Source organism: Mesoplodon mirus, assembly GCF_964341445.2.
Source record: "Mesoplodon mirus genome assembly, chromosome: 5".
Lineage (NCBI taxonomy): Eukaryota > Metazoa > Chordata > Mammalia > Artiodactyla > Ziphiidae > Mesoplodon > Mesoplodon mirus.
Genome location: NC_138980.1, coordinates 21,226,424 through 21,244,343, shown reverse-complemented (window position 1 = coordinate 21,244,343; position 17,920 = coordinate 21,226,424). Strand labels below are relative to the sequence as shown.

Here is a 17,920-nt window from a genome sequence, read left to right as displayed (position 1 = left end):
AAAGAGATACTGTTAACTCTGTCAAATAACACTGTTTGGTGTGTTAAATACCGTCATACTATTATTTGGTAGAAAATTTCCTATAAAAATACTATGGATACTAAAAAGTTATTTTGATCAAAAAAATCACCTAATTATTTAATAAATAAAGTGGTTGTTAATGGCCCATTTTACAATGTAAGTCCTGGTGACCAGGTATATACTAACCTGTCTTCTTTTCTGTATTAAAAAAGCTAAGAAGCACATTATTGTACTATAGTTTTGCAAGATGTTGCCACTGGGGAAACGGTAAAGTATACACAGGAGCCCTGTGTGTTATTTCTGACAACTGCATGCGAATCAGTAATGATCTCAAAATAGAGTTTAATGAAAAAAAACAATTAACCAAAGAACAAGGGGATGGGTGGTAGGTAATAAGATAAGGAAATCCTTTCTCTTTCTCTGTGAAAGAATTTGACCTTGGAATAGCATTTTAGCTCTGTTCCCCTGGTAACCACCCAAGAAAGTATGTCAACTGTGTTTCTGAACAATCTTATTTATGTTTCTGACTGCCTTGGTAACATGCTCAAAAGATTCATCAGCTGCATGATGAGGCAACATTGCTTAAGATAAAAATGACTCCTGATTGGTAAAGTGTATTTACACTGGGCAAGTCCCTTGCAGGAACCTTGGAAACTCAGCTCTTCTCATAGGCTGTTACAAGATACATTAGATCTGATAGGGCCTAGGGCTTCAAAGCCAACATGAGTCTTGCTTCCTTGTACCTGAGCTATCATCTGAAACATCTGAGGAGACAGCTGCTGAATAGTTGTATGCACCTCTGAAAAGACCACTCCCACTGAAGGGAAATATCTGACAAAGACCAGCTGTCACACTGCACTCCTTGTATCTATTCAAAACATAAATGAAACAATAAAATGGTGTGAAGCCAGATGAAATTATGGCTGCTGGGCCAGAAGATACTTCTGGACACTTGGAGGATGTGGAGGATAATGGCCCCAAAGTTACACCTATCTAATCTTAGCTATATATTCTTGGATAGAAGGTATAAGATCTAAATTTTTCTGTATGTTAAGATGCATGGGTACGTTTATTAATCATAATTTTTTACCTTTACCTCTTGGGACAGAAAATGCTCACTTCAACTTAAAGACTATTCTCAGATTTGTCCTTCTGTGTGGGCCATTGTTACCTGGTGTCTGGAGGCCTTGAGAACACACAGAATCACATGCCTTATGAGCATAGTGCTTTAGACACAGGAGGAAATCTGTAAGGGATATCTTGAAATCTTTACAAAATATATTCTGTGCTAGCAAGAGATTAATATGCCACAATTTGCTAAGTCACATTTCTTGGGCTGATGTATTGCTGAGCCAAGAAATGAAAGAAAGTATTAATGTAATGTCATAAATGATGTGAATGAGAATAGAATAAGTGTGGATTACTTGTTAGAACTGGATCAAATTTAAATGTTTCAAAATATGTGCTCCTTAAACCTAGCCAATGATTTGAGTCCTATGGGACAAGATTAGATTTGGGTTTCAATGTTATTAATTGGTATAGGTATAATGGTATGCAGTACTGATTACACATGCATGTTGTTATGTATTAGACAATTCATTAATTAAACCTCTTATGGGAAAACTTTTAAAGATGATGTAAGGACTGGAACCATGGGGATGACGTGCAGTGTGACCCCTGAAGTCTACTGGTGGTAGAGCAAGCAGTGTGCTTCCAAGTGGGGTCATCTGAAGACACAGAGCTGTGCCACAGCGCTGGTACACAGCTGAGCAACGATGAACATAGCATATAGCGAGAATGTAGAGTCTGTGCTCAGGATAAATTTCTTTTTCTTTATTAATTTATTTTATTTTATTTATTTTTGGCTGTGCTGCATCTTCGTTGCTGCTCACAGGCTTTCTCTAGTTGTGGTGTGAGGGGGGCTACTCTTCGTTGAGGTGCGTGGGCTTCTCATTGAGGTGGCTTCTCTTTCTTGCCGAGCATGGGCTCTAGGTGCGCAGGCTTCAGTTGTGGCACATGGGCTCAGTAGCTGTGGCTTGCCGGCTCTAAAGCACAGGCTCAGTAGTTCTGGCACACAGGCTTAGTTGCTCCAAGGCATGTGGGATCTTCTAGGACCAGGACTCGAACCCGTGTTCCTCGCATTGGCAGGCGGATTCTCAACCACTTAGTCACCAGGGAAGTCCTCCATACACTCTTGTTGAAAGACTTACGGGGAAATAGGTTTGTTCTTGGCGGTTGTCTACTTGCCTTGCTCTCATTTACGCAGATGCAGAGCTACAAGTCACTGCCCTGTAGGAACGTCGGTTTCCTCCTGGAAGAACCAGGAACCCAGGAGCCAGCAGCCCAAGGAGCTCGACCACGAACCCAGAATGGGGTCTGGACAAGTGATAGGCTCAGCCAGGGCTCTCCTCGCAGACAAGCTCGAAGAACTACATTTCCCAGAATCTTTTGTTCTCGCATGGACTACATTTCCCAGAGGGGCTCGCGACTGTCCCTGCCCCGTCCCTCCCGGACCTACGTGGGGCGTAGGGCGTCGGGCGTTTGCCGTTGGCATGAGCTAATTACTCGCCAGAGGTCCGCCGAGGCGGCACCGCGTGGAGTCCCCAGCGGAAGCTTCTGTCTGGCCGTGGCAGTTCCGGAGCCTCCAGCCTGCGGCCCGCGGAACCCCCGATGCCTGGGCGAGGTGAGCGGCGGGGGGTAGGCAGGATGCGGGAGGGAGGACCGGGCTTCGGGAGCATGCGTCGCCGGGGCATGGGGCACAGGCCCAAGAGACGCGAGCCGGGTCTTTGTGGGCGCCGGCGGGCCGAGAGCCGGGCACCCCTGGCTCTGTTCGCCTGCCGCCCCCAGCCATCCCACTGACGTGGCCCTGAACGAGACAGGTCGGACACATCGTCCCCATCGGCTGGACCCAGCCACCCTCCTGCTTCTTCCCGACCAGTTCCCAGCGCGCTACCTGCTCAGCGCCTGCCGGCATTTGAATTTGTTTCAGGCTGGCAGTGAACGTGAGAAAATTATTTCCTCCCCTTACCGTCACCCCTGCACTCCCGAGTGACAGGCTTGTTTTACGCGAGAAGTGAGTCGCCAGCTTCCCCCAGTGGCAGAGCCAGGACTGGACCCAGGTCTTTGGTTTAATGTGCCCTTTCCTCAAGACAGCAGCCCCTCCCCGCCATAGGAGAGCTGATGTTTTCCCTTTCCGAAGCAGCTTTCTCTAGAAATCTGGAAATTGTTTCCTTGACAGGAGGGGGAGGAATTGGGTGGGAATGCTTGAGGTGGAGAAAAGTTGTCACATGCACGCAGGGAGGTTAGAGCAGGTGCTCTGGAGCCCGCGGTGCCTGGAACCCTGGTGCCACCCTCCCTGGCTGTGTGGACTGGGACAAGTTGCTCCCACTCTGCCCTCAGTTTCCTGATCTATAAAATGGGGTGCTGACAATGCCAACTGTGCTGTGGGCCTCGATGTATTGATAGGTAGTGCCTGGCACGCGGTGAGGCTCAGGGAGTTGCTGCTACTGCTGATAGAGTCCTAGGACTTTTCCTCTGAGCCAGGGAAGGAGCTGGGCCTGGACCAGGATGACCCAGCCCTTCTCTCTGGTCCTGTCTAGCCCTCGTTCCTTCTGACTTCCTTCTCTGGGGGCACTTGGCATCATTTTCAAGTGGTATAAAGGTTTCAGAGCTGCTGATTCTGAGGTCTAGAAAGCAGAAGGGGCTTCCTCCTGGTTCCCTTTTTCTTCTCTCAGATCTGGCTTCTGGAGACTTCTCCCATCCTAAGGTGAAACTGCCCAGAAAGAGGACATGGCTCCTGAACAGAGGGAAGCAAGGTCTCCGGTGAGTTCATTGCCATCTCAGGTCTTAGAGATAGATGGTTTTTTTTTGTTGTTATTTTACCCACAAACTGAAGTTTTCTCCCCAATACAGTCTTCACCAGGATTTGGAGCCCATGTCCTTCTGCCTTGGAAGAGTTAGTCCACCCTGGTGGATGGTGGATTGCATAGGGAATGCTTGCCTCCAACCCCCCAATCCATGGCTTGTGTTTCTCTTTTTTTTTCTAATAGACACTCTTTTATTCATTAATCTCAATTCACTGTATGATTACTGAATTGATAGGTAAGATGCCACATGTCTTATACCACTTGGGGTCAGAACAAACAAACATGCACACTTGGCAGAGTTCCTTTCTGGCCTGTCTCCTTTGCTCAGTCGTGTCCCCCTCCCTACCCTTGGCCAGAATGCTTTTCTTTTTCTTTCCGCCCCTGAGAAATCCTCATGATACCTTCGCCAGGCTTTTCCCAGTCCATAGTTCTTAGTTTTTCTCCATCTTAACTTTCTGGATCATGTGCCTTGCTTCTGTCACTCTCTTGAAAACTGATGTTGACCTGCCATTTTCAACTTTATGTTGTGAGAATGAGGGTGGGACCCCATCCAGGTGAGCCACTGTGTGAACAAAGGATAGCCATGCTGGTGGGGACGTAGATGGAGAGGTCTCTTGACTCCAAGAGCAGAGAGAAGACTCCTCAGGAAGCAGCAGTGAGAGTTTCATGGGATATTGGTAGTGGAGAGGCAGTGTATACAGTGATTCCTCAGTGGGGCTTTTGAGCCAGATGGCCAGGTTTGTGCCCATCTCCTCTGTTGCTGTTAATGGGTCTTGGGCAAAAAACTCCACCTCTCTGTGCCTCAGTTTCTTTCCTCTCTGTGCCTCAGTTTCTTTCCTCTCTGTGCCTCAGTTTCTTCACCTGTAAAGTGAATACAACAACTGGGCCTACCTCAAAGGGTAGATGAGAGGATCCTGGGAGTTAGTGCATGGAAAGCGTTCTTGTCAGGGCCGGGCACATAGTAGATGTTCAATATGTGGTGGTTGTGGTAGCTAAACGATATTATTCTAGTTCATGATGTCTATCTATCTACTGTTGGTAGATAGAAATGACTATAGTGTCCTTCCTTTACTCATCCTCATCTAACAATAGTAGTTAACGTTGCTGGGGAATATCCTGAGGGCTTCACCTTTGTTCTCACTGTCATAGCGAAGCAGAAGTTATTACCCCCATTTTACACTTGAAACTGAGGCTCAACGAAGTCAGGCAACCTGAAATCAAACCCAGGTATGTCTGGCCTCTAAGTTCATGTTAGTTATCATCCAGCCTTTCGTCTGGTACATCTTTCAGAACACAGGGCAGGCCTGGCTCCCAAATGACCAGAGTTCTCTGCAATGTGATGTTGTGTATCTTTTGGACCCATGAAATGTGGTAGTGGTTGATCTTCTGAGACTGTGGCTAGGACCTGCCTCTGCATATTTGGGCTACTTTTTTCTAAGCCCTTCCCGTTCCATTCCAACAGAGCCAGGCTGCTCTCTTACCCAGAATCTTCTCCATCCCTGCTTGTGAGTCCTATGTGACATTTCTCCCTAACCTCACCTGCTGCCGATACGTCAGTACTATGTGGAATTGTGTGTAAAACTCAGTGACAGGACGTTTAAGACCAGAGAAAGAATATACCCACCAAGTGCTGGGTTAAAAGAAAACTTCAGTTATCGTCTTGTCTCTGCCATTGGTAAAGTATGTGACCTGGTGTCTTAACTGCCCTGGACCTTGTGTTTCTCATCTGTAAAATGAGGATTGAACGAGGAAATAGTATATGGTCCTGTCCAGCGACACTTTTCTTGTTCAAATTGTTTCACGCGTTTTTCTTGTCTGCCAGTTGGATTGTAAATTCTTTTGAGGGCAAAGATCATTTCTTGTATTCCCTGCCATGTGCCAATAAATTATCTTATTATACATGCACTGCATGTTAATGTTAAAAATCTCAGAGAATAAAAACGTAAAATCACTCTTACCCCAACATCTTGAGATAATCATGGTCATACCTTTGGTATGCAGCCCTCAGAATAATTGTCTGTGTACCTTTATTTATTTATTACTTATTGATGTACATGTGTACATATGTATGTATGTATATTTTTATTTTCTCATTTTAGCTTTTTATTTTGATAAAATACACATAAGATTAAACTCACCACTTTAACCATTTTTGAGTATATTGGCATTAAGTGCGTTCACAGTGTGGTGCTACCATCACTGCTCTTTACCTCCATTGTATGGATTATCATTTATTACTTAAGCCTATGAGATAGGCGTTGAGAGGCAGTTCCTTGGATTGGAATTCTACCTCTACCACTGACCAGCTGTGATATTGTGATTTATAATACAAAATATATATTTGGTCTTTGTCCCTGTTCCTGGCACATAATTTCCAAAACCCTTGTGATTTCCTAAGTGGTTAGTAATATATGCTTTTTATCCCTGAAATTACTTCAGAGCAATGAAGGCACAATGGGTGTGTTTTGTATCCACACCAGAGTTTATGTTAATGAGGTTACTTTTGTACCCCACCTAAGGATGCGGGCTAATTGCCAGGGGAATCAACCTTGATTAAAGTGTTGGAATTTTCAGTCCTGCCCCCCAATAACCCCTCTTATCCATCTGTCACCACCCTAGGAGATGAAAGTTGAATCAGTCGCCAATGGTCAGTGATTTAATCAATCGTGCCTATGTAATGAACCTCCATAAAAACCCAGAAGGGTTCAGAGTTCTTCCAGGTTGGTGAACATGTAGAGAGTCAGAGAGAATGGTGAATCCTGAGAGAGCATGGAAGCTGTGCACCCCTTCCCTGTGCCGCTCTTTCACCTGCCAGTTCCTATATCTTCTTTTATAATCAACCAGTAATCTAGTAAGTAAATGTTTTCCTGAGTTCTGTGAGCCACTCTGGCAAACTAATCAAACCTGAGGAGAGGGTTGTAGAAACCTCCAATTTAGAGCCAGTCAGTCAGCAGCACAGGTAACAACCTGGACTTGTGATTGACATTGAAAGGGGGCCAGTCTTGTGGGAATCTGACACTATCTTCAGGTGTCAGAATTGAGTTTAATTGTAGGACACCCAGCTGGTGTCCCACAATTGCTTGGTGTGTGGAAAAACCCCCACATCTGGTGTCAGAAGTGAAGTAGTGTTGTATTAAGAGTAGCGGAGACATGCAGGAGGAGTGAGTTTTCCCTTCATACCAGCTGTGTGACTTGGATAAATTTCTCTTTGTTTTCTCTTGTGTAAAATGGACACAATAATAGTACCTTCTTCATAGGGTTGTTGTGAAGATAAAATAAAGATATACACTAAAGGTTAATATAAAGCTCTAAGAATAGTACTTAGCCTGAAAAAAGCATTCAATAAATTATAGCTATTTTAATTTCCATTATTACTGTCCTCAAGCTTTAGGGAGCACAGAGTGCCTTCAGTTATTTAAACTAGCTCCCTCAGTGATTATTGAGGTTGTTTCCATTTCTTTGCTGTTACTAACACCATGATAAATGTCCTTGCATGTGCATTTTTGTTCAGTGTTCATTATCAAACAAATATAGTAATTGGAGAGTTAAAGAGTATGCACATTTTAAAGCTTCTAATGTATGTTATCAAATTGCCAACAGGAAGATTATTCTAATTAACACTCCCACTAATGGCCTTAATACCTCCACCCATCTCTTGTAGCAGTTAACTCGGAGCCGGGTTCATACTTCATGCTACTCAGTATCTATTTGTCATTGGTCAGTTGTTCATTAAGCAAATGACCTGGAACCTTCAGAACCTAGAATAATGTAGAAGCATTTCATGGTAGCCCGTCTACTCCCCACTGCCGCCTTTTTCACCCTGTGTGATGGGTGGTCCTGGGTGAGCTGAGATGCTTGTCTCTACAGGTGTCAGTGACGTTTGAAGATGTGGCTGTGTTCTTTACACGGGATGAGTGGAGAAAGCTGGCTCCTTCTGAGAGAAACTTGTACCAAGATGTGATGCTGGAGAACTATAGTAACCTTGTCTCATTGGGTAAGGAAATTTTCCCTGTAGATACAGAGTTCAGAAATTGGGATACCTCAGCATCTGATTTCCTGGGTAAAAGCCCTGGGTCATTAAAAACTTTAGCTGAGTTTTGCCTTAGCACTGTGCAAACTGGATCTCCATAAATAAACCTGAAAACCTTTTTCTCCCTCGTAGGTATGGAATTGCCCCATGGATGGGACAATCTACAGAGCTGCACATTAGAAATTCCCTCACTGCAGGCAACTTTTTCCCACTATGACTGAACTATGATGTGTTTGCTCATCTCTTAACAGAGAGCATCCCTCAACCTTTTTCTTTGACCCAACACTGGCTTTTTTCAATTCTCTTTTACAGGGGTCAGCAAACTTTTTCTGTAAAGGGCCAGGGAGTAAATATTTTCAGCTTTGTGGGCCACATATAGTCTCTGTAACGTATTCCTTTTCTTTTTTTTTTCTTTGAACCATTCTTTGCTCAAGGGCCATGCATAAACAGACAGTGGCCTAGATTTGGCCTATGACCCATAGTTTGCTGACTGCTGCCATCTTTCAAAGGGAGTCAGATAGTGTTTTCTCATTTTAAACAAGCTACTTGGTACATAATCCTTTCCACAGATACCTGTTACAAATATTAATTTAATCTGTCCATTTAACATACATTTAACAGTATATACATATTCCCTCTTGTATAGAAAGCTATTAGCACCCTGTTAATCAGGTCTGCATGTTTATCATACTTCACTAACATACAACTAAATGTTACATTGCCCCTTGCTTTTACCCTAACACACCCCTCACATTGTGGGGGCACAACTGGAGCATCCCACAGAAGTTCTCTGTATCATCCTTTGAGTTTTCCGCTCAGATCTCAGATACCTCTTTGTGTCAAGGCAAAATCAAGTCTTTTTTTTCTTTTTCTTTTTTTTTCTTCTTTTTGGTCTATGAGCAGGACTCCCATTTTCCAAACCCGAGGTGATCTCCCTGTTGCAGCAAGGAGAAGATCCCTGGAAGGTAGAGAAAGAAAGCCCTGGAGGCTCCTCTCTAGGTGAGTGGGTGCGGAATGTCTGCAGGCAGCAGTCTGGTAAGTGAGTGCATGTGCAACTCGGAGATGTTGGTCGGGGAATTTTCTGCAGGTTCTCAGTCCTGAAGAAGTTTTGGAGAAGGGATGCTAAGGCCCCTAGTCACAAGCTTCCTCTTCTTCTCTGATAATTACTGCACAAGTGAATCTCTCAGGATCTTTTCTCTTGTGATTTCCTGTTGTTTCAGAGGAGGGCTACATTGTCATGCATTCATTCAGCAAACTTAGTGCATTTAAGGAACTGCAGATAATTCATTCAGACTGAAGCTCAGGGTATATGGGAAAAGAAAGAGATGAGGAAGGAAATGAGATTAGAGAGCCAGGTGGGGGCCACACTATGAAGTGCTTTGGTACAGTTCTTAGGGATGGGAACTGTCCATGGATGACTGGAAATAATTGAAGAGTTTCAAGCAGAAGAGTTGTATGGTTGTTGATATTTTAGAAAAAATAGTCTGAGTCTGAGATACTTTAAACGTCCCTCAGTAAAGGCTAAAGAAGCTGAGGTGGGTCCCTACACTGGCACACAGCACCACAGTCAGAAAGCAGCAGCACTGGTGTGGGCAGAGCTCCAAGCTACGTGAAGGACTAAAGCAAGTTACGGTGCATTATTATGACATATCGCCATCTATGTGTAAAGAAAATTACGTGGGTGTTTGTCTATATGCATTATGTGCGTGTAAGTGCCAAGAGAAAGGTCGGGGGACACCTAAGCTGGTAACTAGTTACATTTGGATTGGGACTGAGAATGGGCATTGATGAAAGGGGACTTTAGTTACATGCAATGTTATTAAAATTTTCACAGAGAATATATTCATGAGTCCTTATTACACAGTTTCAATTAACTAAGAATGGTTACTTTGGAAACACTGTTGGTCCTAGATTTGAAGTGAGGAAAAACTAGAGGTGGGAACCTTCTGGAGATTATTGCCTAATGTAGGCAAGACATTACCTGGAGGAAGGCATGTGCAGTGAGTTCAGGAAAGAGGAGAGGTCCCTTTATTAAGGGTATAGGACAGGTTCGGTGTGGGATGGGTTTCATTTGAAATGTTAGTGAAATATGGGTAGAGGTCACCAGTGGACAGCTGTAGAAGGTAAACAGGGTCAGAACTCAACAGGGAGGTCAGGGAGCCATCAGTGCAAAGGTGGCATTTGAAGCCTTGAGCTGAGCAGATGAGGGACCGGAGGAGAGGACAGAGTCCCAGGAAACCTCAGTGTTTATGAGGTGGGTTAAGAAGGAAGAATCTGTGGCTGAGCCTGAGAAGAAGTCACCAGAGGAGAAAACTGGCAGATTCGGCTGTCATGGAAGTTGAGGACTGAGAGCTGTTGACTTGGGGAGGCCAGGGCTCTGGGGGAGCCAGGTTCTAAGCCTCGCTCACTGCTTCCCTGTCCCGTGATAAACAGCAGTGCAACCTTGGACAGAAGGATGCAGGTCCTGCCCTGGCGGAGCTCAGTGGAGATGGAGGCTAATCGCACACAGGGCTGTGGAATGACAGCCTCCGGTGAGGACCTCGGGGGAAGAGCCGCAGGTGCTGTGAGAACGGGGAACAGGAGGAGTGCTGTGGGCAAGGCTTCCCGAGGAAGGGCCGGATCCCACATTGTGAGAAGCGTTCAGGCACAGGAAGAGCATGTCCGAGAGTCCAGACAAAGGAAGCCGGTGTGTGGAGACGGGAGCAGGGAGAGGGAGCCGGGACCTGAGAGCCAGGCACAGCCTCTGAGGAGTTGAAGTACCCTGGCCACAGGCCCAGGTTTATATTGTGCAAGGATCAGCCTGCAACCAATGTGGAGCCACCTGCCATAGACGTAGTAGGACTTGTCTGAGGTTGCTGTCGGGTCCAGACGAGTCAGTGATGACCCCTCACAATGCGGGCCCAGCAGAAGGGCTGTGGGACAGGCTGTCTCGATCCCTAAAGCACCCACACCTTTAGTAGAGCTCGTTCTTCCCCGTATAATGTGAGATCTTTTGAGGTGGGAACCACACGTATCTCTCCTTTTATCTTTTAACTGTCACTTGGGAGAAATATTCTAATTTTGTGGGAACTGCTAGAGACCACCACAAAGTAAACAGAGAACACAGGCAGCAGGAAACCAGTGGAGAGTTTAGGAGGGGCGTCAGGTGTGGACTGAGTATGGCGTGGAAGATCAAAGGAAGAGATGGAAGAATTGTTCCCTTTCCATTTGCCTCGGGAGCCTCTGATCCATGAGGAGTCCCCCTTCCTGAGTGAAATGTTAGTTGGATTAAACTGAATAGAAAGTATGACTGGAGTCGAAAGCTGTCCAGAGAGACCCTGAAGACACCTAGTGGTGATGTCAAGTCCTTCTCAGAGTTGGGAAACTGTCCCCAAAGGAAAACTCTGAGTGGGTGTCTGGAGGAAGTAAGGCCATCAGAGCCAAGCAGTGTGTGCATTTCTCTTGATGGGATGAACCTCCTCTCTTTGGTCAAAGGAGACAGTGAGATGGGGCGTCCTGGGTGTGCTGGCGTGTGGTTGTGTCTCTCCTGCACCCCTGGCGAGTCTCCCATTTGCCTGGACTAAAGTGCCCTTGGAACAGTTTCCCTTCCAAGGGGAGCTCACTTCCCTGTGAGCTTAGGTGAGGGACCTGGATGTTCTTGGAAGTACCTTGATCATTAACTGTAGGCCAAAACCAAAAACCAACCCTTTGAACAACCGGTGACAGAAAAGCTTATGCTTCCAGGGTAGGACTCCTAGAACCTCTAATTGCCTCCAAGTGTGTTTTTAAAATATAATTTTCACTTCAAGACTCCTCACAAATAGGAAAAACAAGACAAAAAGGGAAAACAAACTGTCATCCCTGGATCTGTATGTTTCATGTTGAGAGATGGGAGGAAATGGCTCAAAGGGTACACGTCTCATCTGAGTCTCTTACTTAAGAAATGAGTCCAAAGTCTAATCACTATTCTGGCATATTATGTATATAAGTTATATATATATATAAAATAAGCATAATGTGATTCAATCAACTTGAACGTCTCATGAGTTTGATTTACACCTAACATGAAAATATTCTTTTATTCAAAAAGTTTAAAATCCAGGGATGATCTAGGTAAACAGTTACCTCCAATGAAAAGGTGTTTTTCTTTCTTTGTCTTTTTCTCTTCCTTTGTTATATTTATGCAAGAATTCAGGGCAGACTGAACCTGGAAGGGTGGTCAGCTAAGGGGTTGCTTGTGGACTGCCTTCGACTCACTGAGACTTGCTGGGGCTTCATCTGCACAGAGAATAGGGGTCTTTTTCTAATTTGCAGAAAGGTGCTGTAGGGGTTATAGTGGCAACCTAATGAAATATCATGCAGTGATTTTAAGGAGTGAATTTCTTACAAGGTGAAAGTTGAGCCCAAATGCTCTGTGGCCCTGTTTACTATGTTTGATTTAGTCTTGTTCTCATCCCCTGCGCTCCTCTTCTGCCACCAACATCTACTGTCCTTGTAGCTGCCAGAATGGTCTATTTAAAAGATAGATCAGGTCATCTCACTCGCATGCTCAAAACCTCTAGTGGCTTCTATCACATAGAACACAATCCAAAGCCCCCAGCATGGCCCTCAGAGGCCTTTGTGGTCTGGCCCCAGCTACCTCTTCGCCTTCACCTCCTTCCTCTCTGCCCTTCATTGGAGAACTCTAATCACCCTGGCCTCCTTGTAGTTCATCAGGAAGGCCAAGCAGGCTCCCACCTCAGGGCCTCTGCACTTGCTTTTTCCTCTCCTGGACCATTCTTCCTGATGGCCAGGAGCCCACTTGACTCACTTCCTCACACTATACAGGTTTCTGCTCAGATGGCACTTTGTCAGTTAGACACAGCTCATCCTTTGTTCTTTGTCCTCCACAGGACACAGGTCCTTTGTCCTCCACATTCTTTATCCCCTCACCATGCTTCATTTTCTCTCAGAGTACTTATTACTGCCAAATAGTACATATTTATTTATTATCAGCTCTTCCTCTGGATTGTAAATTCCCTCATGCTGGGTTGTCTGTTTCATTTGTTCCCATGTCCCCAGTACCTAAAATAGTGTCTGGTCAGAGTCAGCTTCCAGTTAGTGAATGTATGAATGACTTGGTTAGGTAGTCGTGATGGAGACCGAAAAAAGGGAACCAGTTGCAGAGATATTTGGCAGATAAAAGCAACAGGACTTGGAGATGGTTTAGATATGGAAGATAGAGGAGATGGAGTTGTCAAGGATGCGTGCTTGGTTTGTGGTTTGTTCTGGGATGGACAGTGATATCATTCACTGAGATAGTGGTGCTAGGAGATCAGATTTGGGGGATGGTATAAATATGGTTTTGGATGACTTAAATTGTCTTTGGTTGACCCAGTTATTCAAGTGGAGATGTCAAATAGCCTGTTTGATTTGGAGTTCCACCCCTTATAATATACCCTGGGCATTAAATGTAAATTTGGGAGACCCTGTCACTAAAGATAATTGAAAGAGTGGTTGAGTTTGAGTTAGCCTGTGGAGTGGATTCAGAGTACAGCAAGAGCAAGAAAGAGCCTAGGACTCAATCTTGAGGAACTCTGGCATTTCATGGCTAGGCAGAGAGAAATGAACCCATAGGGAAGACAAGGGTAAGGTGTACTATAGAAGGAAACTCGGGAGTCTAGTGTCATTGAAGTCAAGTCTCATAAAGGATGGTATCAGTAGAGGTAGGGAAAAGGAGATGAACTTGAGACATATTTAGATGGCAGAATAAACAAGTCTTGGTAATTGATTAGCAGAGGGAGAGGTGTGAAGGATGCCTTTTAAAGTTTTGATTCAGAACTGGTGCCAATTACAGAGACAAAAAGGTTATACAGGTTGGGGGAGGAAATAATCATAAATTCAGTTGAGCTGTCTTTGAGACACTCAAGTTGCTGTTTTGAGCTGGGTTTTGTATAATTAGGTATGGAGAGTAGAGAAGTCTTGCCTAGAGTATGTTTATAGATGAAGCTGGCCTGTGAAAAGGGTACAGAGTGAAAAGAATCAGGGGCCTAGCACTCAAACCTACGGAACTCAGGTAGAGGAAAATGAGCACACAAAGGAGATTGAAGCTGGTGGAACATGAGAAGAATTTGAGGCAAGTTCAGGGTCACTGTAGCTTAGGTAGTGAGCATCTGAAGGAAAATGAGGGGTCACTATCAGATGCTGCTGAGAGGTAAGTTAGGTGGGGACTGAAGAGAGCATCTTGCCTTTGTCACATGAAGGTTATGGTTGCCTTAGAGTAGTGGTAAGGACAGAAGCCAGAATGGAGCCCATGAGGGGTGAGTGAGCAGGAGGAGATAAATATGTGTGGGATACGACAAGGTGAGATGTGACATGGAGGCAGTAGCTGGAGAGCTCTTCTATGCAAATATAAACAAATATTTCTTGTTTTTCTCTGTCCACTCCAATTATATTATACAGCACACATTATTCTGCCCCTTTCTCTTGATATATATTGAAACTCTTTCCATGTCAGTACATAAAGAGCTTCCTCATTCTAAGGAGTAGTTCTACGGCCTTCAGCTAGCTCTCTTCTTGGCTGGCAGAAGAGGTGATTTTGGTTGTATGTGGCTTTGGATAATGTTAGCCCATTGGGTCCAGTTTGGGCTAGAATTTTATAAATGCTGTGGTTTCTAATTAGCAATATGGATATTGGTTTAAAGCTGTACCTTTATCGTGTACCCATATGATGTCCTGGTGTATTACAGTTAGATTTAATCCAACTGTCCATCAAAGGAATCTGGTTGAATAAGCTGAGGGACATTCTCATGGTGGAATTCTCACTGTAAATAAGAATGAGGAAGAATTCTGTAAATTCCACTGTGGGGTGATAATATTACTAAGTAGGGGAAAGTGCAGAACAGAACAGTGAGAATAGTTTTATCAAAGGAAGGAGGAGATACCAAAAAAGACAAAGTGTATATTTGCTTATATTAAAAAAAAATAGAGAAGCCAAAAAAAAAAGGATAAAAGCAGATCTATAAAAATGGTTACCTATAAGGTGAAGGAAGAAAAAGAAAAAGGATTGAGAGAACAAGGATAGAATGTAGAATTTTTTTAAGGTACCTTGTTTTTATAATGTTGACTTTGGAACCATAAAAATGTTTATAGGGCTTCCCTGGCGGCGCAGTGGTTGAGAGTCCGCCTGCCGATGCAGGGGTTCGTGCCCCGGTCCGGGAAGATAACCACATGCCACAGAACGACTGGGCCGTGAGCCATGGCCACTGAGCCTGTGTGTCCAGAGCCTGTGCTCCACAGCGGGAGAGGCCAAAACAGTGAGAGGCCCAAGTACCGCAAAAAAAAAAAAAAAAAATTTAAATTATAAAACAAGATTAAACAAAAATGAAAAAGTGTTCCATAAATATTGAAAGCAAAATGAAACAAATGACCCTAATTGTGTTTCAGGTTGTTGGCTTAGTCACAGAGAAAAATTATCTCAAATGCTTTTAAATCACAGCAGCTTGAATAAAGATCCTTAGTGATTTATATAAATATTGTGGTTTATAATAAGTAATATATATTTGGTACAGAGCTCCTAAAACCCTGGGAATTCCTAGGTGATGAGAGCCACAAAGGTGTCTTTGTTATGTTAATGAGGTTTCTTTTGGACCCTATCTTAAGATGGGGCCTGGTTGCCATAACCAATCATGTGATTAGAGGTTTGAAAGTTGACCTCCAGGGAGGGGAGGGGGACTGGAGGTTGAATTAGTTGCCAGTGGCCAATGATTTAATCAATCATGCCTGTATAATGGCGCCTCCATAAAAACCCAAAAGGACAGATTCAGAAAGCTTCTGGGTTGGTGAATATGTGGAGATCTGGGGAGTGTGGTGTACTTAGAGAGGGCTTAGAAATTCCATTCCCTTTCCCCATACATTGACCTGTGCATCTCTTCCATCTGGCTGTTCCCAAGTTATATCCTCTTACAATTAACTGGTGATCTAGTAAGCAGAATGTTTCTCTGAGTTCCATGAGCCACTGTAGCAAATTAACCAAACCTAAGAAGGGGGTCGTGGGAACCTCTGATTTATAGCCAGTTGGTCAGAAGTACAGATGATAACCTGGGTTTGTAACTGGTGTCTGAGGGAGGCAGGGGGCAGTCTTATAGGACTGAACCCTTAACCTGTGGGATATGATGCTATCTCCAGGTAGATAATGTCAGAGTTGAGCTGAATTGAGGACACCCAGTTGGTATCCAAGTATTGCTTATTATTGATGTGGAAACCGCCCCCCACCCACCACATTGGAATTGGGTGAAGAACATGTAATTAATACCTTACAGGCAAAAATAACTTCAAAAATGTTGATTTTGGTGGTTATAATAAAAATATGTGTTTATGTTTACAAATAGAGTTCTTATCTTTGAGAAATGTGTTCTGAAGTATTATTGATGAAATGATATAATACAGAATTAGCGTACTTTAGCATATGCTAATGAAAGAGACGTAAGGGAGTTGTATTAATTTTCTCAGCCTGCTCCAACAAAGTGCCACAAACTGTGTGGCTTTAAACAACAGAAATTTATTGTCTCACAGTTTTGTGGGGCGATTCTCCCTCTGAAACTCCAGGTAGAATCCTTCCTTGCCTCTCCCTACCTTCTGGATGTGGCCAGTGGTCCTTGTTCCTTGGCTTGCAGCTGCATCACTCCAGTCTCTGCTTCTCTTGTCACTTGGTGTTCCCCTGGGGTATCTTGACATGGTCTTTCTGTGCTTGCCTGTGTCCAAATTTCCCTTTTATAAAGACACCAGTCATATTAGAACCTACCCTAATCACCTCATCTCAACTTGATTGAATCTGCAAAGTTACTTAACCTTACCAAATAAGGTTATATTCTGAGTTATTGGAAATTAGGACTTCAACATATCTTTTTTGGGTGATGCAATTCAACCCATAATAAGGTAATAGATGAAACAGCATTAGTGATTGTTGATGCTGGCTTGGCAATTCATTGTACAATTCACTCCACTTTTGTACATGCTGAACATCTTCCATAATAAAAAACTGTAAAAATCAGAATTACCAACAACAGAATTTCTAAAACAGCATTTCTCTTTTTCACCAACACAGGCATTCTGGAATTTACAGATGTGTAGTTCTGCCCCCATCGTGGTGTTGTGTGTAATTCTCAGCATATAGCTCCCTCAATTCTCTGACTCTAGAAAACCTTATGAGACTGCAAATGCATGTGACATTTTTATAGGAATAATTTTGAATCTGACCACCTGTAGGATAAGGTGGGAAGGATATAGGTCTGGAAAGTTGGCTTGGGTTCAAAGATTTTGATGCTGCCTTTAGCCCTCACACTATCCCTCCATCTAATCTATGGCTAATCCTTTAAAATCCCATTTTAGACATTTCTTCCCCCAAATTCTGGCCACCACTAGTACGCCTTCCCAGCTTGTACTTGGTACTATCTGAGGGTAGTTTGGATGTTGTTGTAAGCTCACATTTTCATCCATTTCTGTCTTGTGTTTTTGTTGTATAAATTACCACACTTCTCCTTTTTTGTCTCTAATGCCAAACTGGGAGCTCCTTAAAGAAGTTAACTGTTTCTTTTCATTACCAGATCTGGAATGTCTTGTGGATCACATGCCTAAGATAGAGCCTGACATGTTGTAGGTGCTTTTTAAGTATTTGCTGAATGAATTAAATAAGGAGCAGTCAGTGCTTTTTGAAATAATAAGAGGAGTTCTATATAGTAAGAAGGTTAAGTTCAGTGGGAAGTAATACTAGAAAGGTGAGAAACAGGTCAGAGGATCACCTTGAAGGTCAATAGCAATAGTCACTATTGAGTAAGGAGATCCTGAACTTGGATGTATTAATGATGGTTGTTAGAGACATCTTAGTGAAGAGATTCAAGGGAATTTGATGACTGACTAGACTTGGAATGCAGGGGAGAGAAGCTTCTGAGATGAAACTAAGAATTGATGGCAAAGGAGCTGAAGAAGTTATGATATAATTCAGAACTTGGAAACACAAAAAGAGTTTGAAAGGAATGCACTGGAT

The 17,920-nt window shown here is 43.7% G+C and overlaps 1 protein-coding gene across 1 annotated transcript in view; it reads left to right on the top strand.

The window, feature by feature from the left end:
• LOC309805249 (uncharacterized protein) overlaps positions 1 to 16,968 on the top strand; it is a gene marked incomplete at its 5' end in the record, with an annotated part of 94,677 nt that extends 77,709 nt beyond the window's left edge. Inside the window, 4 exons of the mRNA XM_082623182.1 lie at positions 2,288 to 2,704; positions 3,756 to 3,843; positions 7,755 to 7,881; positions 8,821 to 16,968. Coding sequence (XP_082479308.1) covers positions 2,288 to 2,704; positions 3,756 to 3,791 — 453 coding nt within the window. The 3' untranslated portion in view covers positions 3,792 to 3,843; positions 7,755 to 7,881; positions 8,821 to 16,968. The remainder of the gene's footprint in view (positions 1 to 2,287; positions 2,705 to 3,755; positions 3,844 to 7,754; positions 7,882 to 8,820) is intronic.
• Between the last annotated feature and the right edge of the window lie 952 nt (positions 16,969 to 17,920).